Source organism: Colossoma macropomum, unplaced genomic scaffold (assembly GCF_904425465.1).
Source record: "Colossoma macropomum unplaced genomic scaffold, Colossoma_macropomum, whole genome shotgun sequence".
In the NCBI taxonomy this organism is placed as follows: domain Eukaryota; kingdom Metazoa; phylum Chordata; class Actinopteri; order Characiformes; family Serrasalmidae; genus Colossoma; species Colossoma macropomum.
In genome coordinates, this window is record NW_023494801.1 from 35,380,123 (window position 1) to 35,407,598 (window position 27,476).

At 42.6% G+C, this 27,476-nt stretch overlaps 1 protein-coding gene across 1 annotated transcript in view; it reads left to right on the forward strand.

Annotated features, from left to right (window-relative positions):
- Positions 1–14,339, forward strand: part of cacng3b (calcium channel, voltage-dependent, gamma subunit 3b) — a 16,815-nt gene extending 2,476 nt beyond the window's left edge. The window contains exons 3-4 of the mRNA XM_036589462.1: positions 9,777–9,917; positions 13,846–14,339. Of these exons, the coding sequence (XP_036445355.1) occupies positions 9,777–9,917; positions 13,846–14,339 (635 nt within the window). The remainder of the gene's footprint in view (positions 1–9,776; positions 9,918–13,845) is intronic.
- The last annotated feature ends 13,137 nt before the right edge of the window (positions 14,340–27,476 follow it).

Genomic DNA, 27,476 nt, shown 5'->3' on the forward strand with positions numbered 1-27,476 from the left:
CTGTTGTGCTGGTTTTCCTGACGTGGCGAGGACGCTGTGCAGACTGTGACCCTCTCTCTGTGCTATATTTACCCGTGTGGCCGCTGGCAGACAGTGATTATACGCGTGGAGAAGGGTTGTATTGGTGAGATGGATTTTTCTGGTCGGGGTCCAGTGGCTTTTCGCAGTTTTAGCATTGACCTCCGCGCTTTTACCAGCTCATAGATTAGGTGCAGTGTGTCTTGAAATTGCTTGGCGACTGAAGCTTAACACACTAGATGCATCCATCCAAGCATGTCATGGGGAAGGCTCGGTGATAAATCTGCCTGGCTCTCCAGACGGTCCCGGGCATCCCGCTGGGCCACTGACATCTTCTTCTGAAACGAGGCTGGCTGTGCTCACAGATCGGGTTCACCATATTAAAGAGACAGTTCAGCAAAAAAGACTGTTTTTCTAGTTTCACTGCTCGTCTCAAATGTAGTCAATCAGCCAAGACGTGTTGGGCGTCTGAAAATTATAGAGTCATTCCATCAAATGTGCATAACTCAGTGTGTGAGATGTAAACAGAGTGATTCAGAGTGGTTTGGTGTGAAATGGTCTTTACAGTGGTGGTGATAGGAACCAGGGGTCGCCATGACTACAACACAAATATAGACACTTTATTTACTATCCAGAACCACCAGTGAACCTACACGAGTCTTCTGAGTTTATATGGAATGTTGATGATGAAAATAGTGGAAAATCTGAAATAATAAGTTTTCTTTGGGGACTATTTTGCCTCACAGCGCCCTGCATGTATCCCTCCACCATGAATGGAGTTTAAGTTCTCTAAACTATCATAAAACAGTGTCTCAGTCATCAGGCAGTGAATTCATAACCATTTCATGTAGGAACTTTCTGTGAGGGAGCTTTTAGAGGTGGACGTCTGGTTCCTATCACCACCACTGTGAACAGTTCTGACTCAGTAAGTTTATCTAGAACAGAGCGTTTCACACCAAACCACTCTGAACCGCTCTGAACCGCTCTGAGCTGCTCTGTTTACATCTTAACCAGTTAATTATGCAGGATAATCAGTGAAACTCTGCTTCAACAAATAACTCACAGTCATTGAGCTAGCACCATGCTAATTGGTCGATTTAAGAAACCACATGTGCAGATTTAGTTGTGTAAATTTGATTTTTCTATCGTTTCTCCCCACATTTTACCGCCACGGCCTGCTGTGGTTATTCCCTTAATCAGTTCACCTGCATTTCCTCACTAATTCATCTCCGGTTCTCTTAGAGGTTCTGCTATGTAATTTGCACATATTACACAACACTGAACAATAATACATGTTTCCAGTTATTATTTCTCACTTTTACACATCTGTACTCTAACACACATCTGCATTTGGGTTCCTTTTTCGCCAGTGGCACTTTTAAGAAATCAAGAATTTCATTTTGTACATAGAAGAGTTTTAAGGTGGCAATTCAGCTGCATCAATTTAGAGTTGATTACAAAAGATTATAGTAATATTAATGTTGGTGTTAATATCACACAAAACATCAGTACAAAGTGGCGTGTTGTCATTATATGTGTGAAGTTTTCTCTCTGCTGAAAAGAATAACTCACATATATCCACGTCTGCATGCTAATAAGCATTAGCATCCATGTACATGAGTGCCAGTGATGGCAGACTGAGGCTAATGCACATATGTGCCTGCTAATTAGCATTAGCATCCATATATGTGTGCAGAGGATTGCAGATTTATGCTGGTGCACATGTACATGCTAATTAGCATTAGCATCCTTGTGTAGGTGATGGCTTTTGATTGCTATTTAGCATTAATGTGCATGTAAACCTGGGATTGCAGACATATGCATATGCTAATTATCGTTAGCATCCATGTGCACATAAAGCAGGGATGGCAGGCTCATGCACATGCACACAACTGTATAGCTTGTTAGCATTAGCATCCGTGTGCACGTGTGCAAGTGAATGCAGACTTTTGCACATGCTAATTGTCATTAGCCTCCATGTGCATGTAAACCAGAGATGGCAGATTTATGCACATGCACATTTTCATGCTAATCAGCATTAGCATCCATGTGCAAGTGATGACTTTTGATTGCTAATTAGCGTTAGCATCCACGTGCATGTGTGCCAGTGGTGGCAGACTCATGCACATAGACGCTAACGCTAATCACTTGGAATACAAACCTGCATAAATGCTTGCAGTGTTTGCATGCACTGCGTAATGAGTTGCGTGTAAACATGCGCATGTGCAGGTCTGGCTGAGCTGCTTTTCTGACCCGCCGCTGATCAGAATGCAGCCCAGCAGATACGTGTGATTAAAGGAGAGGCACATAAATCCACCCCCACCCCCTCCACACACACTCCGCCGCCGTGTCACGCATACACACTCATCTGGCCTGGCTCTCCGGGAGTCTGCGGAGATTCGGCACAGATGTGCGAGCGTCGTCTTGTAAACAACAACAAAAACAACAACAACCCACAGCAGCCGGCCTGCTCTGCCAGTGAGTATTTACAAAGGGCTTTTTTGGTCCTTTAGCCTGAGGAAATAGGTCTCACTCACAATGTGCCCCTGCTTGTGCGTGAGCGCCTGCATTTAAAGCTACAGTTCACCAAAAGTCACTTTTGCACAAAAGTGCGCAGCGTGACCAAACACAGCTCTTCAGCCCAGGTTTACAGATAACAGTAGGGGGATCAAACTCAAATCACCTGGGGGGCTGCTAGACAGGTGGTCTTCCCCAAGGCAGGGAGGGATTTGGGGGGGTTTGTCATGTATATAATGTTTTATCATGTCTGGATTTTAATTACATAACATGCACAAATTTAAGCACTGTTTATTAGTAAAACCACAACACCTACACTCTCATGAGGGTTCTTGGAGGGTTCTTTAGTAAAGACAGTGATATATAGAACCAGGAGCACTCAAAGAACCCTTCGCATGCTTAAAGAGTTCTCTGCATGGTGAAATCGTTCGTGGAGAATGTGTTGTATATGGTTCTATATATTTTCAAAAAGGTTCTACAAAGCACCAAAGAGGGTTCTTCTACTGTTATGATGTCAAGCTTGTACCAATAGCAGAACCCTTTTTGGTGCTATATGGAACATAGGACAAACAAAAATTATACACACATTCTCCATCAGTCCGAAGAACGATTTCACCATACAGAGAACCATTTAAGCATGCAAATGGTTCTTTGAGTGCTTTTGGTTCTATATAGAACTATTGTCTTACTAAAGAACTCTTGTAGGAGCATCTTTATAAGGAGGTACTAATATTAATGATAATAATATATTATCGTTATCATTATTAGTAGTATAACTGTATAATTAATATTAATATATATTAATTAAAATAGGCCTATATACACTCATTGGTTGAAACATGTGGAAATCATGTGATTGTCATGTTCAGGTTCTGCGTTCACACTGAAAGTAATGTTATTAAATTATTAAAAGTACTAAATATGTATCATAAAGCTTATGTTGTCCACTCATATAAATATAACACAATGCACGGCTTTATAAATGGAACAAATCTTACTTTAGGTTCAAATTTGAGCGATTAAGACAGGATTAATCATGATTAACTACTTTTTTATTATGGCAATAATATCTGTTTATTATAGCAATTACTGACTTTAGACATTAGCCATAAAAATACTCAATGTCAGACGGAGTGAGGGGTCAGAAAACTTTCAGGAGGACCAAATCAAACTTTACTGCCGGACACAGGAACACTTTGGGCAGCTGTGTGTCCACTAATAATGTTCATATGGAACGCATGTAAATGAGCTGTGCTCTGATTCGCTGCACTGACTCGTTCAAAAAGCAGTCCGATCTGAAACACTCTTTATAACTTCAGCATGAGTGGGTGGGGCTAAACTGCTGTAGAATCTCAGCATTATGGGTTCTATTTAGCACCATAGAAGGTACTTGGACCCCTTTTTGTTTTCGCTGTGTAGAACCATTTTTAAAAGTATTGAGAAATGATAAACGAGTGCAAAGAAACATTTATACATTGAAGTATTTGTTTTAGTGCCCATTGATCTATGCATAAACATTGCCTTATCTAAAGAACACTCGGAGAACCCTTGGGTGTAGGCTGTGTAAATATATGATTTCAGAAAAGGCTGTTCTGGTAGTTTAGAGGAGAGAACCGTACTGTAGCCGTGTTTATGTACTGCATCTAAGTCTTATTTTAAAAAAGCTGTGAAAATTCCTCAGTGTTGGCCCTTTAAATGGGTTTCTCTGCTGTCGGACTGTCAGAGGAAATAAAGACGCCAGTCAAACGCGTTTAGAAGCGCATCACCATTTTGTGAGCGGCTCGATTTGAGAGGAGCTGAGATGGACTGGAAATGGAGCTGATACGCTCGGGTACCTTCTCAAACCCGCCCACTCTCTCTCCCTCTCTCTGTTCTGTATTGTGTCTGTCTTAGGCTCGCCCGTCCCTCCGCTCTGCGCTGCTGGTGATTCAGGCTCACTCAGGCGTTTGCTTGTGTGCCTGATGAGGCTTTTTGTGTGCAGCCTGAGAGAAAGTCGAGGCTGATAACCTCGACCTCATTACTGCGGCTCGGCCCGGCCGTACAGACTCTCAGTCACACCGAGAGTCACCGCAATCAGGGGCTGCAGCTTCACTCCATCCTCCACACAACAGAGCAGAAGGCCAAACATGAACATGCAGCTCCATGAACTCCAGAGAACAGTCTGCAGATTATTACACTCACTTCTAGAAAGAGGCCTTTGACTCAGTTCAGTTTCCAGCAGCGTTAAATCTCAGAGCTTCCCGTAACGGAAACACCCTTAAATGCATCTTCATGCATTCAGAGAGGAGGTGAGACAGAAGGTCCGATGGGGTGGGACAAAGTGGGAGAGGAGGAAGTGTAACAGGTTAGGACAACGTAGGATGGGGTGGGATGCAGTAGCACTGGAGGTGGGACAAATTAAGACACGAGGAGGTGGGACAACGTGGGACAACATGGAACAGGAGTTAGGATGAGGTGAGACAGGAGGTGGGCCAGTGGGAGCGGACTGGGACAGAATGTGAGACAAAGAAGGGCAGACTAATACAAGAGGTGAGACAGGGAGGGATAAAGTGGAACAGGAGAAAGGACAGGGTGGGATAGACTACTGAGACAAGAGATGTGACAAAGTGGGAGAGGAGGAGCAACAGGGAATGGGACAGAGTCACAAGGACTGAGAGAAGATGGGACAAGAGATGGGACAGAACAGGGCAGGACAGGAGGCGGGACGGGAGCTGAGACACAGTAGGAAGAAAGTAGGACACAAAGAATGTTTGTGTTTGTCTGGGTTTGTTGGAGGAGGTTTGGGTTTGTTGGTGTTGGAGAATGTTTGGGTTTGTTGGTGTTTGTTGGAGAATGTTTGGGTTTGTTGGTGTTTGTTGGAGAAGGTTTGGGTTTGTTGGTGTTGGAGAATGTTTGGGTTTGTTGAGGGTTATTAGAGAAGGTTTGGGTTTGTTGAGGTTTGAAGGTTTGGGTTTGTTGGGGTTTGTTGGAGAAGGTTTGGGTTTGTTGGTGTTGGAGAATGTTTGGGTTTGTTGGTGTTTGTTAGAGAAGGTTTGGGTTTGTTGGTGTTTGTTGGAGAAGGTTTGGGTTTGTTGGTGTTTGTTGGAGAAGGTTTGGGTTTGTTGGTGTTTGTTGGAGAAGGTTTGGGTTTGTTGGTGTTTGTTGGAGAATGTTTGGGTTTGTTGGTGTTTGTTAGAGAAGGTTTGGGTTTGTTGGTGTTTGTTAGAGAAGGTTTGGGTTTGTTGGTGTTTGAAGGTTTGGGTTTGTTGGTGTTTGTTGGAGAAGGTTTGGGTTTGTTGGTGTTTGTTAGAGAAGGTTTGGGTTTGTTGGTGTTTGAAGGTTTGGGTTTGTTGGTGTTTGTTGGAGAAGGTTTGGGTTTGTTGGTGTTTGAAGGTTTGGGTTTGTTGGTGTTTGTTGGAGAATGTTTGGGTTTGTTGGTGTTTGTTGGAGAATGTTTGGGTTTGTTGGTGTTTGTTGGAGAAGGTTTGGGTTTGTTGGTGTTTGTTGGAGAATGTTTGGGTTTGTTGGTGTTTGTTGGAGAAGGTTTGGGTTTGTTGGAGAAGGTTTGGGTTTGTTGGTGTTTGTTAGAGAAGGTTTGGGTTTTTTGGTGTTTGAAGGTTTGGGTTTGTTGGTGTTTGTTGGAGAATGTTATACAGTATTTGTTGGAGGCCATTTGGGATTATTAGAGAATGCTTGGGTTTGTTGGGGTTTGGTGGGTCCGCTGGGTCAGTGTGCTCTGGACATAAGGTCTAAGTCTATGCTGGGTAGTTTGGTTCTGTGAGGAACGTCACTCTTGTGCTCAGAACACTCATTCCAGATCCTCCTCTTTAACCGGAGTTCACCGTATCCGTGTGTAATTAAGCGCTGAACAGCCACTGATCCATTTTTCAAGGATGGTGGGAAAATTGGATGATGGAAGAGTATTTAGTCTTCCCCTGGGCACCCATATATTAATGAGGTGTGCCACTGGAGACTGCTGATTCCTCTGAAGAGTGTGATGAATGAAGGCAGAAAGAGGCGAGGCAGAGGACAGATGAAGCTGGAGACGCTGACAAAACATACAGGATCTCTATTATTTCTGCTACTATCATTCAATAGTAATGAAAATAGTCAGAAGCACAGGCTGCGCCTGATTTTTAGCTGTGCTAATGCACTTCTGCCTCGTAGCTCCAGTTCTAAAGCTAAAGAAACAAACTTCAGACAGCTTGGAGTCTCGGCTGATCAACTACAGTTGGGATGGGAGCGGCTGGACAGTGTGAATTTGATTTTTAGCTGAACTATTGCTTCAAGTAAAAGGATGGGGGAGGTCAGCCGTCCCTCTTTTTCTTTTCGGGAACAGTCTGCGGCTAATTGGAGGAAAAGTGCGAGGCTTTTTGGACAGATGCTGTCCGTTCCAGAGCTCAGCTCTGTGAAGGATAAACACACAGCCTGGGGGAGAGGCTGTTTCTGCAGATTTCTGTCAGATGGCTCGGTCCGGCCGGAGGCTTCAGACGCTCCGTCATTAGCGTTAGCGCTGCGGTCTCGTTCACTGTGGGCCTGTATGCTGTAATAACCGCAGTGTGGAGGGAGAGTGATGCTCTCTGGAGTTCAGACCTTTACTCCAAGAATCAAACCATGGAGTGTGTTACGCATCACTGTCCCACTGCTGCTCAGAACCCAACCACAGCAGGCCTCTAGAACTGGACTGGATTTTTGGACATATAGTTTGTTTTGACTACTGCAGACACTTCATATATATTTATATAACGTTATATATACAGACAACTAATTAATCAGTATCTTTGTGAGGTGTGGGGTCAGCAGAACAGCTTCAGGGCTCCTGAATAGATCCTACAATCTTCTAGAACTGTACTGGAGAGAGGCGGCACGGTGGCACAGTGGGTAGCGCTGTCACCTCACAACAAGAGTGGGCGACCAGGGTCCTCTCTGTGTGGAGTCTCCCCATGTCTGTGTGAGTTTCCTCCCACAGTTCAAAGAAATTCAGTCAGGCCAACTGGACAAGCTAAATAAGTGTGATTCTGTGTGTGAATGTATGTGTCTGTCTGTCTGCCCTGTGATGGACTGGCGGCCTGTCCAGGGTGTATCCTGCCTTCTGCCCAATGACTACTGGGATAGGCTCCAGCTCAATGACCCAGGAGGATAAGCAGCTTAGAAAGTGTGTGTACTGGAGAGATGGATCACTCCATCCATCCATCATCTAAACCGCTTATCCTTCTGGGTCGCAGTGGATCACTATCCTTCCTAAAGATGTTCCCTCAGTGGGTGTTTTGCAGGAGTGTAATGGCTCTCCAGATCCACGGTTCGGTTCAGACCTTGATTTTTTGTTTTGTTTTCAGAGAATAAAACTTCTGGCTTTTAATAAAATCACCAACAATTTGGAACCCTAAAGAGAAGAACACCAACGCTTCACACCACCAACCACACCAGTGTGAACAAACGCAGGCTGGTTCACGACGTCACAGCATGTCATGTTGAGCATTTGTGTCAACTTCCATTAAAAGTGCTGGCTGGAGTCACTATGCTGGTTTTTGTTTGATGTTTCTAGACCAAGTCAAAATGGAGGATAATATAAATTTGATATTAGAATTATATGCACGTGTATGTAAATTTGAAAAAGGGACAGGGCTGATGTTTCACTTCCTGTCTAATAAAGAAACGAAAACAGGTGCCTGAATCTGCTGACTCAGTTCTACAGGCTGAATACACCGTTTGGCCACGTAGGGTTGATTTGAGCAGAGGGGGAGGGAGAGAAGGATGGAGACAGAGACAGAGAGACATTGCGCTTGTTTATAGGAGTTTGATGAAGTTTGGAGTTGCTATTTTTTAATGTAGTCTGTAAAGGTAAAATCAAAAGAAATTGTCTTTACACCTATTTTATTTCAGAACAAAAGTGATGGCCTCCATAAGCTGAAAACAAGCGGAGAGAAGGTCTTTAACGCTGGAGTTCGGTCTTATACGCTGTTAATTCACCACCACGTTTAATCTGCAACGAGAAACTGTCAAACGCTAAAAAGTCGTGAAGCTGAAGTCAGTTTCTCATTCGCCAGCTTCTTGTTCGAATTGTCCCGTTCCACCTTAAATGGTGCATCAGTTACATTCTGGAGCCTCAGGCACCATTTAAGGTGGAACGGGAAAATTCAAACAAGAAGCTGGCGAATGAGAAGGACATCAGCCTAGTAAAACATCAAACATTTAGAGACATTTTACAAGAAAATGTTCTACCTTTGAGGGAAAGTTTCCTGCTGGAGATGTGAGAAAAGCAGCTACAGCTGAGCGAAAGTTTAAAGCAGAGGAAAGTGAGTCTGAGTTTTTGTTTATATTATATTTTTAATCTTCACTAGTATATCAGACATACTGAGACATGTTTACATACAAGAAAGTAAAACGTTACACCAATAAAATGGACATAAAGTGTTGAGGCTCCTAAGGAGGTTTGATTTTTGTTGAAAGGACAAAATGGCTCTTCTTAACATTTGGACTGCGACCCCTGACCTTCTAACATGCTGTCATTAAAAGGCTGCATTACTCTTATCATCATGTTGGTGTTCAGTGTTGAAATGGCCTTAAATTCGCTGAAGAATGCAGGCTGACTCTTTTAGGACTCCGGACTCGACTTGAGACTCGCCTGTACTGTCAAAATTTGAGACTCTCTTGTTATTTTCATCTCAGTGACTTGTTCCCACCTCTGGCTCCTACATATCACACTAATGCACAAGCGTCACGCTCACTGAATGTGCACTTTCACCACAGTGTCCAGCCCTGTTTACTGACGTCTCTCCCACAGATCTGGAGGCAGAGCTCACTTTTGTCCTGAGACAGTTTGTGACTGAAGCTCCAATCATGAATCCTCTTTCAAAGTCACTTCGATCTTTTCCTCTTGATCATCCTGATCCAAAATCCAGCTGGACCTGCTCAGCATTTTTACATCTGACCTGAGCTGGTAGGACTTTAAAGCAACATTCTGTAAAAGTTTCACCTTAAAATAACAGCATTTTGATGCTACTCTGACTTATCATAGTGAGAATGGAACAGAAGGCCTGCTATAGCACTATGTATCTTTGGAGGAGCAGCACGAGAACCTCTCGCATGAACTGCGGAATGCTTTATAGCACCACGACACACGTGACACCCCAGTGCTCCCATTACAATCCTCCCCCCTTTAAACCAGTCTGCTCCATCTGTCGCTCTCAGAATAAGGAGACGAACACAGAACAGAATAAAGTATAAACAAACTGATATTTACTCTGTATGTGTGTCCTCAGGTGCGGTCAGGGCGTCTAGTATCTTCCCCATCATGAGCGTAGGTCTGCTGTTTATGGGGGGGCTGTGTGTGGCAGCCAGTGAGTTCTACAGGAGCAGACACAACGTCATCCTGAGCGCCGGGATATTCTTCGTTTCTGCAGGTAAATCACACACATTTACCACGACACCGTTACAACACACACTACCTTTAATGATTAAAAGTATCGAGTCTGTTCTACAGTTTCTCATTAGGCTGAATGAATAACCGACTCTAAATGTAGGTATTGTGATATAAACTGAGTCTGTTCTACAGTTTCTCATTAGGCTGAATGAATAACTGACTCTAAATGTAGGTATTGTGATATAAACTCATTCTTCATTCAGTCCACATCGGAGACTCATGTGAAACGGCGTGCAGAGAGTTTACAGCTGCTGAAGCTGCTGCAGCGGTTTTGGAAAGTAGTGATGAAGATAACGGAGCATTTAGATATGAAACATATGAGGATCATGATATATGAAGAGACTTTAAAGGAGAGTTTAAGAGCTGTATATTATTAAGCCCAGTGTGGGAAAGTGAATGTACACCGCTGTTAGCTTGGCACTAACATAATAATGCGAATCCCATAGAGACTGAATCCCATAGCTAGCTAAAATTAGCATTATCATTGCAGCAGTACTCAGATGCTTAGAAAGAACACTGACTGTCTCTTTAGTGTCTTCCTAACATTTTCCCTCATTGTAGAAATGAACACAATGAAAACAAACAGACACAGATGTGAGCAAACATCTGCAGCCTGAACAGTGACTAGTAAAAGTAAGCTGCATTTAGAAAAATGAAGAATTAGCTAATATCACCCACTCAGACCGTCCTTTCCTTTCTGCCAGGATCGAAGGCTAAAGGTCAGTAACAGGTCAGAAACACGGGAACCGTCATTCTAACAGACACTCACTCAGGTCTAGATTAGCTCAGCATTCAAAGCAGACAGTAAACAGAAGCCTAACGAGCACTGAAGAACAGCGGTGGACAGAGGAATCCGATACGCTGCTGTGCTTTAAAGCAATAGTGTTTTACTGTCTTTGATTGGCTGAGCATCTTTAAACTGCGTCCAAGTGTCCAATCAGGAGCTGAGGGAGTATAAACACACTCTCTAGTGTTGTCCTTCCAGATTAACTGTGATTATTGACAAAGAAAGTGTCCGGCCGTGTTGGAGCAGAGTAAACTGTGGGCCTATTGACCCGTTCGTGTTGTTCTGGCCGGAGCGAGGGCAGCAGACGGGAACCAAACTCCATATTAGTCAAATATTTACAGAAGACCCCATTAGACACTGGACACACACAAACGGCCGATTCAAACCGCCTCGTGTTGCTAATATAATCAGCGGCCGGTCCAGAGACGACTGTACTGTGAAATAGCTGGACATCCTTCACCATCAGTGTCTCAGTCTTATTCTTATTTATAGAGCATCAGATTATAAAGAGCTCATATCATCATATTTCATTTTTAACTCATAGTTCATTCCTACATGATCATTTTCCAACCTCTGTTTATTCCTTATAATTAAACAGGCTGATAGTGTAACTGTGCCTTCAAGACTGATATATGTAAATGAGCTCTGTTCTGATTGGCTGCTCTGTATTGTGCCTCATTCAGGAGGCAGTTCGGACTGAAACACCCCTTATACAGTAGAGGAATATTCAACACGTCTAATTAAATATGCTTCCAGTGCAGCTATTCACATTAAATTGATATTAACACAATAAAACTACATTATTTACACTTAGTCAAATATAGAACTGTACAGTGTATAAATAAATAATTTATAATTCTGCAGTGTAGCAGACATTTCAATACACTGCGAAAATGATGTCTTAACGAGAGAAATTATCTTAAATTCAGTCTAAATATCTGATATTTCTCATTATGAAATGGTTCTATGAATATTGTAAGATTATATAACTTTTTATATAATATAATTCATATATAACTGTTTTTTTACATGTATTGAGTCATTTTATTAAGTAAAATCATCTCACTATATGGGCAGATAATGTTGCTTGTTTCAAGCACATTTCTTAAAATAAGCAAACTATCAGATAAATTTACTTAATAAAAATACTCAAAACATGTAAAAACATTTAGAAATAATATATAATTTTTTGTAAAGCTTATCTTTTATTATAAGCTGACAGTACTATTAACATGAGGAATATTAGATATGTTAACTAGATTTAATACAGTGTAATTTGCCAAGATGCCAGTGTAACAGTCAGTTTCAGTGCTTTCAGTTCATTTGCTTTATTCACATGACAAATATATATATATACACACACATATATACATATATATATATATATATATATCAGAACAGAAAATGTCAGTTATTATTTAATAATATAAAAAAACAGTAAGACATTACTTATCGTGCTGTGGGAACCAGACCTCGAATCTCCATTTTGGTCATTTTTATAATTTGAAAATATCTGTTGTTCTTTACATTCTGTGTAATTTTCATAATGAATGAACCAAAAGAAACAACCCAAAATGACTTGGACATGGTTCCCTTTGGTTCTGCTTCCATTGACTAACATTAAAAGTACAGTAGGTTTTTTCCTTCTCCTGTAAAGTTACCATTTTGGAGATACGAGGTTTTGTTCCGACAGCAGCGATATATAAGTAGCGTATAACAAGAGAGGGGAAAAGGTAATTATGAAATATATCTCTGTACTCAAAAAGGGAAAAAGGACCAAAAGACTGATATCACACATGTACATATATAACGCTGAGGAAAAAGAAGAGGTCGTGGTTTAATTTCTCCACCTACATTTTAAAAATAAGGATGCAGGAGTTCTTCAACTTCAGCTCCCCTAAACGACCACATGCTGAATGAGTTTGTGTTTAAAATATGAATCTAATCATTAGATCTTTTGAACATATGGAGTTTTGTATTGATGAAAAGGAGACTGAACATTAAAATCAGACATTAAGATGTAGAACTATGTACACTTTTCTGTGTTCGTTCTAATAAACATTCAGAACTCAAATTAGTGTTAGTTTGTTACACTGGTGTTGGTTATGCTTCGTGCTGCACTCAGTGCTGCTTACTGTGATTAAAAACGGGAACCCGGCCAAACAGAGCAATTAAACTAAAACGAGTCCGACTTTTCCTGAAACGGTGATGAGGATCAATAGAATGTGTACATGTGACTCATAAACGTTATAAAAGTGATAGAAGTGACTATCAGAGCAACTAACAGTGCTGCAGCTGGGCTTCAGCCTGACTGTTAATACTTCATCGCCACCTACTGGATGCATTTTGAACTGCAGTAACTTGAAATAAACGTTAATTATGAAATACTAGTTGTTTTTATGGGTGAGTTTGAGAATCTGTACTCGAGCACTCATTCAGAAATGTCAGCGAGAGTTCAAAGCCTAGTAAAATGCTTTTTGGGCCAGACGTCCAGGGATCCGCCTGAGATTAAGCCCCTCCTCCTCATGTGATGTGATGAGCAGTGTATCCACCGTATGAATACGTCAAATTTGTCCTATTATGTTATGTTCCAAATGTGCGAAACCAAATTTGAGATAATTTGCCCCAAATATTAGTGAGAGGATAAAAGCTAATTAAAATGTTCTGATTGTTCTTATTTTCTTTGTTCCACATCAGTGATAAGAAGCCACTTTCCTACTTCCTGTTTAATGGCACGGAATGATGAGTCACAGCTGCGTAAAGAGCTGTAAAATAACCTCTCTCTCTCTCTGTCTCCTCTCTCTCTGTCTCCTCTCTCTCTCTCTGTCTCTCTGTCTCTCTCTCTCTCTGTCTCTCCCTCTCTCTCACTCTCTGTCTCTCTCTCTCTCTCTCTCTCTCTCTCTCTGTCTCTGTCTGTCCCGCTCTCTCTCTCTCTCTCTCTCTCTCTGTCTCTCTCTCTCTCTCTCTCTGTCTCTTTGTCTCTCTCTCTCTCTCTCTCTCTCTGTCTCTCTCTCTCTCTCTCTCTCTCTCTCTCTGTCTCTCTCTCTCTCTCTCTCTCTGTCCCGCTCTCTCTCTCTCTCTCTCTCTCTCTCTCTCTCTATCTCTCTCTCTCTCTCTGCAGGCCTCAGTAACATCATAGGAATAATCGTCTACATTTCCGCAAACTCAGGAGACCCCGGTCAGAGCGACTCTAAGAAGAGCTACTCGTACGGCTGGTCCTTCTATTTCGGAGCGCTGTCCTTCATCATGGCGGAGATGGTGGGCGTGTTAGCCGTTCACATGTTCATAGAGAAACACCGCAAGCAGCGCGCCAAGTCCCGCACCGAGCTCATAAAGAAATCCGCCTTCAGCCGGATCCCCAGCTACCGCTACCGTTTCCGCCGCCGCTCCAGCTGCCGCTCCAGCGAAGCCCCGTCCAGAGACGCCTCTCCGATCGGCAAGAGCGGATACACCGGCCCGGCCGCCGCCGATATATCCATGTACACGCTGACCCGTGACCCCAACAAGGCCGGAGTGGGAAACCTGCTGAACTCGGAGAGGGAATTCCTCCAGCCTCACAACTCCAACTCCAAGGACTTTAAGGACGCGGCCAGCCGGAGAACCACGCCCGTCTGACTCACCGGAGTGGGGATAATACAGGGTTTAGGGGTGAATCCAAGCACAACTGAAGTGCCATGGCCAAGACATTACAACCAGGGACTTGAGCTGGACGCCCACAGCAGCAGGGAGAGAACGCTAGTATGCTAGTACACTACACTAGAGTGCTAGTCCTGCCGGAAACCCTCCTCCTATAACAACGTATACACTGGCAGTCAGGAAGACATGCACAAGCGTTGGGTTATTTTTGTCACTGTCACTCATTTGCATCAAAACATTGGAGGCTAATGCTGCGTTCACATGTTTGTGGTACACAAATGACAGATATTTCATTGCTTTCAATGGAGCTGCAACGGGAAATTCTGCCACTGCAAGCGTTAATGTTCCGCAGACCACAGCGGTGAGCGGAATGATCCGTCAAGAGTTATATTTTCCAAACTTCTGCCACCAACTGCAGCGATGAAATAAACCAGATAAACCAGTTTATTTTCTTGAGGAGCCAGGGACGACAAACATCTCGTTGTTGAATTCCAGACAAACAGCAAAAGAGTGCAGAGCACCTCCTACCTTTCTCCTCCTTAAACGAACAAGCTCTGCTGTGATATTCACCCATTTTTGCAGGCAACACGGTCACCATGCCAATGTTTTATGTGGCTTCATGGCGCCGTCGGCTGAGCACCATACGAGGTGCGGAACAATGTTTTTTGGACACAAACATGTGAACGCAGGATTAGTGTTTAGCAGTGCTTTGTAGCTCCTCCTAAAGCCTTGATGACCTCATATGTTCAGAAAGTTTTTAATGTATTCATTCTTCACTGCTGTCCAGGCTAAGGGTTCAGCGATTTCAACACAGTTTCAAAACATTGTAAAAATGCGAAAGAGTGATGTAAAAAAAAAACTGGCCATTCTGCCCCTCGTTCTCTTCAGAGCGCCTCTTGGTGGGCGGGCAGGGGGCAGGACGGCTATAGACACACCCACTCCAAAGAGAAGAGGCCTAATCTCGTAATGAGAACATCTGGGGACAACAGTGAGAAATTCTGGGCTAAATATTGGAGGGACGTAGACTTAGAGTGGAAATAAACTGAGATTAAAACCTCTAAACCAGTACGCCTCGTGAAGGTGGAGCTCACAGTAGGGGGCGCTGTTGTGCTTGTCAACATTATATGACAGACAACAAGCTTGTCATTAGCACATGGATGTGGCAGAAGTTAGCATGGCTGAAAAATCCCTCAAAATACTTACATTAAAAAACATTCATTGGAATAAATAAAAAGTTTTGATTATCTCTTCACCCAGATTATACTTTAGCTTTATAATACATCACTGGACTGAAGGTAAAAGATGACGGCAGATCTGTGGCTGTGTGTGGCGTCTATTAGCACTCTCTGTTATTAGCTTTTAGCACTCAAGTCTCTGCTTTGAGCATCACTGAAAGAGAGGAAACCCACACCAGCAGGATCTCACTGACGCCTGTATGTCTGTAGGTATAAATTTCATGAATATGTAGAAAAGTTAAATGTTTCCTGTTCAACATTGTATTTATATGATCACTTTAATAATTGTCAAAATAATTGCTCGATCGTTTAATTAATATAACTATATAATCCCTCATATTGCTTCACTCTTAGTCTAAACGTTATCCGTTGTAGTTGGACTTTTCTTCGCCACACATTTACCAACATAGTCCTACAGGTTCTCAGCAGGGTTTAGAGATTCTCAGTGAGGTTTAGATGTTCTCAATTGGGTTTACAGGTTCTCAAAGGGGTTTAGAGGTTCTCAGTGAAGTTTAGAGGTTCACTGTGAGGTATAGAGGTTCTCAGTGGGGTGTAGAGTTTTTGGTGGGGTGTGAATGTTTTCAATGGGGTTTAGAGAATCTTAATGGGGTTTAGAGGTTCTCAGTGGGGTTTAAAGGATCCCAATAGGGTGTATAGGTTCTTAGTGGGATTTAGAGGTTAACAGTGGGTTTTAGAGGATCTCAATAAGGTTTAGAGGTTCTCAGTGCATTTTAGGGGTTCTTGAAAGGGTTTAGAGGTCCTCAATGGAGTTTAGAGGTTCTTAGTGAGGTTTAAATCTGGAGATTGTGCTGAACGTTGTCTCGTAAACTCCCTCAAACTGCTAGCTCGCTTTTGTAGCATCTTGTGTTGTTGGAATATTTCGGTCATTTGTTGTCGTTTATTTAAAGGCCTAAATCCCTTCAAACATCAGAAAGAGTTGCTGAACTGTGAGCGATTCTTTCTGACTGCCAGTGTATTGATATAGATAGTATTTGTTAGATCATTGGTGCTTCCTTTTATTCCTCATTTTTTTGAGTCGGTTCGTTTTTCACTGAGAGTGTAAATCCAACACGTCCGCCCCTCACTCCCTCGCTCCCTCGCTCCCTCACTCCCTCGCTCCCTCGCTCCCTCACTCCCTCGCTCCCTCGCTCCGCTCCAGTGGAACGAGCCAACTCTCCTCTCCTCAATGTCACTCCGAACAGAAACTGCCATTGGAATTCATGAACTGTAGAGATTAGCCCAGTGAGACTGTGAAAGACTCAACCTTTTCCAAGCTCCTCTCTGTGGAAGTGAAGGGGAGGGGCTGCAGAGGGTTTTGTTTTGTTTTATGTTTTTGTTTATTTTTGACGGACAAACTGACCTGCTGTCCCTCTCCTGGCCTTATGGACAGCTGCTGGTGAGTGCCTCGTCACACTCGTGCGATTGTAAACAGCAGCGTCGGTTGTTCTGTCCCGGGCTGGGCGTGTTAAACCCCACCCTCAGTGCCGTCGTCTATAGGTCCACTTTACTCAGACTCACACGCACCTACCGACAGGGACGGGTTCGGTTATTCTGGGCAAAGACAGGGCCTTCATGAGCCAATGAGCTGTTGAATCTTCATGATTCTTCTTTGCTTTTATTCCTCTCGTCTGTAGCCGTCACTCACTGTATCGATAGTATGTCCAGCATCGATCAGCACAGGAGCTACGAGGCTGAAATTGGCTGCTTATCCAATTTTCTGTTCCACCTTAAATGGTACAACAGTTACATTATGCCATCTCAGGCCTCGTCCACATATATCTGGATCTTTTAAAAAGGGGTGTCAATTGCAAATATTAAAAATATCTCAGTGACTCTAAAGATATCTGTTATTATTATCATTAACCAAATTCAGATTTGGAAAAAAAATCCTAACTCCATAATTGTGATGGAGTGAAAAGCTAGAAAAACTCTGCTTCCCTGCCTGGTCGGGACTGTGTGGACGATTCAGAGACGGTGTTGTAGACCTGACAATGTAAACAACCACACAGCAGCAAGGAGCACCTTCACTTCACTTTGTAAGCTTTTATTTTCTGGCAGAAATCAGACTTTAAATCTGTGAATGAAAGATTGAATTACGGAGGTCTGACGGTCTGCAGGTCAGAGTCCTGCTGTGTTCGTAAAGCTGCCGTCAGTTAGAAAAAGTTAGAAAATCTCTGCTTCAGCTCAGCGCTTTAAAGTTTATCCACTGCACTCACAGTGTTATTGACATCAGAATGGGCTCGCGCGCTCATGTGAGTGTTTTTAAGTAGTTTTGCGATCTTGTGTGGGCAAAGATTTCTGAAACCAGCAAAGATTTCTGCAGACAAATGGAGAAAACAGTGATGTTTTTTTCTGTGGATGAGGCCTGAGGTGCCAAAATGTAAGAGTGGACCATTTAAGATGGACTGGAATCACTGAATACACAAATAAAAAGCCAAATAGGAACTGAGGTTTGTTAGGCTATGTTGTTCTCCTTGGTAATATGTGGCTTTTTTTTAGGTTTTTAGGGGCCCTTGGCTCCTGGAGACTCTTGGCTTATGGAAGCGCTTGCTTCCTGGGGGCCATTGGTTCTTGGAGGCCTTTGGCTTTCAGAGGCCTTTGGCACTTGGAGGCACTTGGCTGTTTGATGCCTTTGACTCCTGGAGGCTCGTAACTCTTGGAGGCTCTTGGAGGTCATTGGTTGTTGGAGGCCTTTGGCACTTTGATGCACTTGGCTCTTGGGTGGCTTTGGCTCCTGGAGGCTTTTGGAGGTCTTTGGCTCCTGCAGGCCCATGGCTCTTAGGGACCCTTAGCTCTCAAAGGCCCTTGGAAGTTGTCTACTTTGCCCAGTATAAATTCCGCCCCTGCCGCCCGGTCACCCTCCTCTCTACTTCCCGGCCAGCTGCATGCCATTCCTCCATTGTTTAGACACCATTTGATCCATTCCCACCACTTTTATGACAGGGTTTTAAACACTTGCTATTAAACAGCATCTTCCACCCACCTCAACTCCTGGTATTACATTTCTTTCACTGCAGATCTCTGGAGTCATTCTAGTCAATGTCATGCTTATATAAGGAACTCTGGGTCTAAGCTGTTTTTCTCTATGATGAAAATCACTGCCATCTCAAAAATGTTCCAAAGCTGATATGTTTTGTCTTGTGTGACGTCAAAGGATCTTCTGAATTATGAGGCCATTCAGGAGCCAAAAACTAGCACGTAGTAGCAGCCCACACAAACCAGCGGGTTTCATCCAACGTGATAGTCGGTGTTAAGCTACAGAACATTAGTAATTAGTTACAGTTAGTAGTTATTTCTTTCAGAAGTAAATTAATTACGATGCTAATTACTACATAAACCAGTAATTAGTTAGTAGTGAAAGTCACCTTTGTGCTACTTCTAAATGTTGACATTCTAACTGTTGTTGTAGGCTGTATGTTTTTGACAGAATACCTGGCAACCTGTTTAGCCCTGCCTGCTTACAGGCTGTGTTTACAATCGATCCTTGGCTGTTTGGATGGAGGTGTTCGCTGGTCAGCAGCGCTAGCACTGCGGTCTTTCACGATTAGCCTTGTAGAAGCGTGTTGTTTTACCAGCTGCTTCAGAAGATCAGATTTACTGTTCTTTGATGTGGTAAAGTTCTCACACCTGCACAGATCACAGCATCTTTATCTCATTGATGTTGAGGAGAGAAAAATAACACTCATATTTGCAGAACATCCAGCTCACATCAGCTGAACTGTCAGCCACTGTGTGGGCTAACACTGACTGATTCACTCTTTCATTGCGCCACCGTGAGGTCGAGTGACGTTAGATCATAAACAGGAAGCTGGGTGGATAAACTGTGTTTGTCTGCTGTCGCCTCCATTAATATTTTTACAGAAAACAAAAGTAATGAGCTCGTTTCAGTTTCAGTAACTGTGATTGCAGTATTGAATCTGAAATGGTAATTAGACACATTACTCATTACTGTCAAAGTAGGGGAGTTACCTTACTTTGTAACTCATTACTTGCAACACTGGTGGTAGTTTAGAAGCTTGTGCAGTTTTAGGCTTTAACAGTGATGAGGTTTAATAATTGACTCACTTTCATACGACATCATTTAAATGTGCAGTTTTCTTGTAGCATTAATCATGTTTTGACTCCGAAATGACTTTCTAATTCAGAGAATTTTCAGAAACTCAGAGGAAAGTGTTCACAGGACAAAACGTACCTGCTTTGGAACGTTTTTCTTCAACACAGGATGCGACTACAGTGATATTTTCAAAAAAATGCCTTTCATCTCAGTGAGCCGCCTGCTTGGACCTGGAGTTCCTGATATGGGAAAGACGCCGACTACAGAACGACGATCTATTATTGGAAAAGCATAAAAACACAGAGTTTTGGGTTTGTTGTTGTCATTTACACTAAGATACATGTGATGGGATTGAATTGGGTCCCTTGTATCAAAACGATTAAAATTGTATTTATGATTACAGGTAATCTTATTCTCATAGTTCTAACAGATTAGTGAGTGCCTGCCGAGAGTAGACGTTCCTTTAGTAGAGCTAAAATAAAAAGCGGAACATTTTAGAGGTTCTCTGTACATTCAGAAGCTGAAGGGGGTCAGGAGTCTTACAGAGGCTCAATATAATCTTCCAAACAATAACAGCAGTTCATTTTGCAGCGGTCACTGTGTGTCCAGTAAGGAGTCTCCGGGGTCTCGCAGACTCGGTGGTTAGATGAAGCTGTGATGAAATGAAGCCCCCCGTCGGCTCTTCAGCTTCTTAATCTCCACCACAGTACAAAAGGTTCATAGAGTTTGAGAGGAAAACGCAACGGTAGTGAAAACAGACACTGTAAACAACGTAGAGCCATTCAGTACGATGACGCTAACCTCTTCTCGCACTTACAGCTATATGTGATGTAAATACAAAGAAATAGAATCGAATACCTTAGTTATTCTACTAATATCATAACTCCAAGGGCTTTTGATTTTTAAATTATTTGAGCTTTACAAGGGCTTCGAAGTAGTTAGAGTCCAACTGACAGAAACAATAGTTTTGCCCAAGGAAGCGTTTAAATCACAAAACATTTACCTACGCTACCTGTTCATATTCATGTATGCAAAAGACTGTCAAGGCCAGATGAGGAACTGTTATGAATACAATAATGCAATTTAGTCTTCTTTACGTCTCCTTTCGCCGGTGATGCAGGTGGAAGTAAATGAGTTTCAAAGCCATGCAGCTCCATGGGTGCGTTGCCTATTTTGAGCCAGATTTATGCAGAGCTAATAATTTACCTGCCATACATCATCTCTGCGTCTTTTACATTCGGCCTCGTCTCATTTGGCTCATCCATTGTTACATACACGACATTATGCAACTCCATCAAAGAGAACATTCACAGACGGGCTCTTGTTGTAAATGTTTGATTTCAGTTGGTTTCCACTTTGTGCTGTGAACTTGTAGTGCTCTGACTGTGAAACTAAAGGATTGATGTTGCGGGGTTCCACAGGGGTATGTCATGGGTCCACTTTCAGATTGCTTTTGTTTTTTTTCCTCCTGCTCTCTCTCTCAGGCCACCTAGTGCCTGTTGCTCCTGCCTTTACAGAGCCTTCCTCACCAGGCTGCTCTTCCTCCTCCTCCTCCTCCTCTTCCTCACTCCATCACATCCAAATGTCCGCTCTGCTCCACCTGGACTGTTATTACTCAGCACAGACCCTCCCACTGGCCACAGGCCCGACCCACCACCAACGCCGGCCTGCAGGCAACATCGTGCATGTTGTGACCTCTCGACGAAGGCAGCAGTCTCAGCTTGAAACATGCTGTAGAAAAAGCACACCTTTTAAATACCGTAGTGGAAATAATTAAGGTTATTATAGCCAGAGAAATATTTAAAACTTAGAAAATAAAGTCAATTTTGAAAAGCTACAACACTGCACCTCTTTGTCTGCGATTCTTTTCAACATGTGTGAGTTTGATTTTTTTCATGTGTCTAATTAGTTGGTTACCACGTGTGCTTTACGCAAAATTGATGTCTCAAATCGTCTGAATTGCTCTGCCTTTAATTATTTGTTTATGCTGCGCAAGTTTCTAATCAAATGATTAAGGCAACACTTGGACAGCTCGAGGCTACATCGTGAACAAATCGTAAAAATGTAAATTTAAGATTGTTTGCTGCCTCAGATCAGTGTTGGACAGTGACCTTACGAGGACGGGGCTGAGGTAGTTAAAAATCAGGAGTTTTTCAGTGAATAAAAATATCATTCTAGACTAGACGCTCCAAACTACATCGACTGTGTTGCCTGTTAAAATATGCAGCATTTGTGGTTTTTATTTTCACATCAAGACAAAATCTTTACCACCATTTTTGTTGTTTAAATTGTGTAAACATGATGAATCGACCAATAGAAATGGTCCAAATTTCCCTAAAAGTACATTAAAAATGTCAATAAATTCACTGCAGTGGGGCTCAAATGCATAGAGCTGAACCGCACCAGTTCAGGAGTTGGTTACGTTGCCTGTGAGGCGCCACTGTCAATCATTATGTGAAGAGACACGCCCACACAGTTCTGAGCAGCATTGCAGAATATTTGTAGCATTTTTCTGCTATTAAACTGTAATAATTATACATATTTCTTAAATTTAACCCTTGTGAATGTTTCTTGCGTGACAAATCTTTGACAAACACAAACATTTGAAACCAGGCTGACAGAGGCTTTAAGATAAGATTATTGGTTTATTGTTTTTTTAGTAGAGAAATGTTTGTGGAGAGAAACAGCAGCACTGGGAGACCAGACAGGTGTTTTAAAGCTGTTTTATACGTTTACAAAACAAAACTGTGCTGCCTCCTTTTAGATTTCACACATTTTAGGGCCTCTTAAAAAGGACATTATTAACATTGAGACAAACTAGACAGGGTTTCGGGTGTTTACTGCCCCAACCCTACTATGCACCAGTGCGGTACAACAAACGATAAACATTAAAGATAAACCATAAAGTGCAAAATAAGGCAAGGTGCACAGATTTCTCTGCATTGTGGCCTCCCATCCACACAACAAGCACAGTTTCAGTCACAGTAAGCACAGCTGTTAGAAAACTGACCGTTAACTTGGGCTTGGATTCTGGCACCGTAATTCAAATGGAATGAGAAATAGGTAGCCTTTCTTTTGCTTTTTTAAGCTTTTATTTTCTGGCAGGAATCAAACTTTATGTAAACCTTTGAATTACAGAGATCTTTACAGGCTGCGAGTCAAAGTCTGCTGTGTTTAGAACATTGCTGTCACTTTGTTGATAAATCTCTGCTCATACTGGGCCTCGTTCTCCAACATCCTCCTAAGTCTGTTCTTAAGTGTGTTCTTGATAAAGGTCCTAAGAAAAAGTCTCCGTCAGATTCATCACGTGTTCTCAAAGCGCAGAACTGTTCTCACCTTTGTGCTCTTGACTGTGTGCAGATTCTGTTCTTACCTAAGAACAAACCCCACATAAGAGAACACTGGTGAGTCAGAGTCTTCGTCAGAACTGCGTAAGTAGGTTTTAATAAGAAATTTCCTCTTAAGAACAGTTGTTGTTTTTTTTACATCAAATTTTATTAAATATTATCACCCTCTATTAGGCTGACATGCTCATTAGTGTGTTTGAATCAGTTTTTGTTTTGATTTGATTTTGATTTGATTTTCAAAATCACTGTTTGTGTGGACAAAGATTTGTTTTTGAAAATAGAGGAAGAAAGGATGAGGGCTTAGTGTCAGAGTCCACTGCAGACTGTGATGCTTTGGAAAACTAACACAAAGCCCACAAACACAGAGTACAAATAATGACACCTTTAAATCGAGAATAAAACCTTCAAATTCTTCACTTTCAGCACGAAGATCTCCGACCTCGGCAAGCAAACAGCCATCCTTCTCCCAGAACGGCCCTTTAATCTACGGTTTCAGACATCGGCTCCGTTCTGAAATTGAGTTTCCTTAGTCGACAGCTCTAAAGATTTTTAAGTATCGGCCTTTATCATCATTAACCTGACAGTCAAAGCTGCAAAAACAATTGAAGTACCTTCTTGAAAAAGCTATTCATCACTGGTTGGAGTCAAGTAAATAATTTCAGAAGTGTCCCCGCGAGCGTTTCGGTAACTCGGATTCGTTCGGCTGCCCGCACACGCAGGACGGAGCACAGGTAAGACATTCATCTCATTCGCTTCCTGTAATGGCTTCTGACAAGAAGGATGAGCTGGAGCAATCTGGGCAGTTCATCAGGCCCTCTAGAAAGGCCAGGAATTTAGTATGCCAGAGAGAGCGCAGCTTAGCAGCAGCTCCAGCTATAAAATCAATAGCAGCCCTGTCTGTGCCGTATGAGCTCCAGGCTCCACTTCTTCATCTTCAATAGGGCAGCAGGGTTTGATTCGGGGGACGTGACGGTGGGCTGCCAGGCTGAGGCTGATGAGTTCCTTTAAAAAGACGCAGCGTTTGGAGATGCAGAGTCTTACTGAGCCAAATTCAACCGGAGCGAAGCTGTTCATTTCACTGCGAGAGGTGGAACAGAGGTGGCTCAGCACTGGAATACATGCTAGCTTACGTTGATAGCTTGGTGAAGTGGTTCTCAAACCAGTCCGGACCCCACACGTTCCACATGTTAGCTCCCGTCACACCTGAACCAGGCCACTAAGAAGGCCGAGTACCTGGTAGAGGTGTGTTGAGGTTTCCCAGCTGGACATTTCCTGTGTCAGTGGCCCTGACAACATCCTCTCAACATCCTCTGAATGCTGCAGTTGTCTTAGTTAACATTTAACCTTATAGGAGCATCATTTAAAACCATAAACATCCTTAAAACATTCTTTGAACATTAGATTGAAAGGATTTCTCTACATTTTCTCTTCTTTAGATTTACATTGTGACGTACACTGATCAGGCATAACGTTCTGACCACCTCCTTGTTTCTGCGCTCATTGTCCATTTTATCAGCTCCACTTACTATATAGGTGCACTTTGTAGTTCTACAGTTACAGACTGTAGTCCATCTGTTTCTCTGATACTTTGTTAGCCCCCTTTTACCCTGTTCTTCAGTGGTCAGGACCCCCATGGACTCTCACAGAGCAGATACCATTTGGGTGGTGGATCATCTCAGCACTGCAGTAACACTGACGTGGTGGTGGTGTGTTAGTGTGTGTTGTGCTGGTACGAGTGGATCAGACACAGCAGTGCTGCTGGAGTTTTTAAACACTGTGTCCACTCACTGTCCACTCTATTAGACACTCCTACCTTGTCAGTCCACCTTGTAGATATAAAGTCAGAGACGATAGCTCATCTGCTGCTGCACAGTTTGTGTTGGTCATCCTCTAGTCCTTCATCAGTGGTCACAGGACGCTGCCCACAGGACGCTGTTGGCTGGATATTTTTGGTTGGTGGACAGTCCAGCAGTGACACTGAGGTGTTTAAAAACTCCAGCAGCACTGCTGTGTCTGATCCACTCAGACCAGCACAACACACACTAACACACCACCACCACGTCAGTGTTACTGCAGTGCTGAGATTGATCCACCACCCAAATGGTATCTGCTCTGTGAGAGTCCATGGGGGTCCTGACCACTGAAGAACAGGGTAAAAGGGGGCTAACAAAGTATCAGAGAAACAGATGGACTACAGTCTGTAACTGTAGAACTACAAAGTGCACCTATACAGTAAGTGGAGCTGATAAAATGGACAATGAGTGTAGAAACAAGGAGGTGGTCAGAATGTTATGCCTGATCGGTGTGTGTAACATAAGAAACGTTAATCTATTTACACTGGTCAATGTTTCTTCAAAACATTATTAGAACATGTAGGTTATGTTGTGGGAACGTTCTCTGTTAGCTGGGTTAAAATTGCTTTGAGAACCAGTACTTTAGCGAAGTTTTACAAAGTGATGATTCAATACTCTTCAACTGGAAAAGTAAAGAATTCACTACATTTCATTTCTGTTAGTAAATGTAAAGGAGAACTGAAGACAGAAACAGCTCAAATATACAAACGCTACTCACCGCCGCCCTCTAAAGGTGTCATTAACAAACATCAAATAAACAAACATCGCTCACCGCCGCCCTCTCAGGATGTTGGAGGGCACCTATTAGAAGTTCCTGTTACAAGTTACGACTTTCACTGTTTTGTAAGACTCGAGTTGTCAATACACTTTCTACATTCTTTAGTTGTAAGAACTCAGACAAATGTGGCTGTGATGCTTCTTCAAAGACAGAAATTAATAGTGATCGGTCAGAAAGGGTCACTGTGTTTATATTTAAGAGATTTTTTTACAAAAATGCAACAAATCAGATAAACAGATCAGCCAAGAGTTTCATAAGCTGACCACATTGACACCTAATCTGCCCAAATTGTGGATGAGGTAAAGTCTTCAGCAGGACAAATTGCTGCAGCTTTTATCGAGCACCTGACACAATGCAGGTTTCATCCAGACTTGTCAGATTTTAATCTCAGCTGCTGCGTCAACATTTTTAAATTCCCTCCATCAGTGCTGTTTCACAGCTGTGACCTTCTCCTGCAGCATCGGACAGAGGCTGGACTTCTGCTGGAGAACACGGCAGATTCAGATTACAGCTGAGGTTAGAGCTTCACATATTTGTCCTTTTGGGGTCAGACATCGTTTCTCAAAAATTTGTTGGACATGTTCCAATTTCACATTTGCATTTCTTATGGCCAAACAACTACAACCCCAATTCCAAATAAGGTGGGATGCTGTGTAAAATGTGAATAAATGTAAACAAAAACAGAATATAATGATTTTCAAATCTATTTTATTCACAATAGAACACAGAACACATATCAGATGATGAAACGGAGACATTTTACCATCTCATGAAGAACATTAACTCATTTAGAACTTGATGGGAGCAACACATCTAAGAAAAGTTGGAACAGAGCCGCGTCCATCATCGTGTAGCATCTCCTCTTCTTTAACAACAGTCTGTAAACGTCAGGGAAGTGAGGAGACCAATCGCTGGAGTTTTGGGAGAAAAATGTTGTCCCATTCTAGCTGTTTCATTTCATGATGCGCCAAATGTTTTTTATTGGTGAAAGGTCTGGACTGCAGGCGGCCAGTTTGGCACCCGGACTCTTCTTCTGTGAAGCCGTGCTGTTATGGTGGATGCAGTGTGTGGTTTACCATTGTCTTGCTGAAACATGCAAGGTCTTCCCTGAAAGAGACGCTGTCTGGATGGGAGCGTATGTTGTTCTAAAACCTCTATACACTGTTCAGCATTAATGGTGCCTGTACAGATGTATCATGAATACTGGCTTTTGAACTGTGTGCTAAATAACAAGCTGGGAGGTCTTTACTCCGGAAAATGCAGTGTCCATTATTTCTAAAAAGAATTAAAAATTTTGATTCATCTGACCACAGAACAGTTTTCCCTTTTGCCTCAGTCCATTTTAAATGAGTTTTGGCCCAGAGAAGGCGGCAGTGTTTCTGGATCGTGTTGACATATGGCTTCTTCTTTGCATGACACAGCTTTAACTTGCATTTGTGGATTACACGGCGAACTGTTTTCACAGACAGTGATTTCTGGAAGTGTTTCTGAGCCCATGCAGTGATTTCCAGTACAGAATCAGGCCTGTTTTTAATGCAGTGCCGCCTGAGGGCCCGAAGATCACGAGCTTCCAGTACTGATTTAGGGATTTCTCCAGATTCCCTGAATCTTTTGATGATATTATGTACTGTAGATGGTGGGATTTCCAAAGTCTTCACAGGTTTACGTTGAGGAACATTTTTCTGAAATTGTTCCACAATTTATAGACAGTTTTCGGCAGGTTGGTGAACCTCTGCCCATCCCTGCTTCTGAGAGACTCCGCCTCTCTGAAATGCTCTTTTTATACTCAGTCATGTGAGTTGGTTGCAAACTGCTCCTCCAGCTGTTTTTATTAGTACCTCTTACTTCT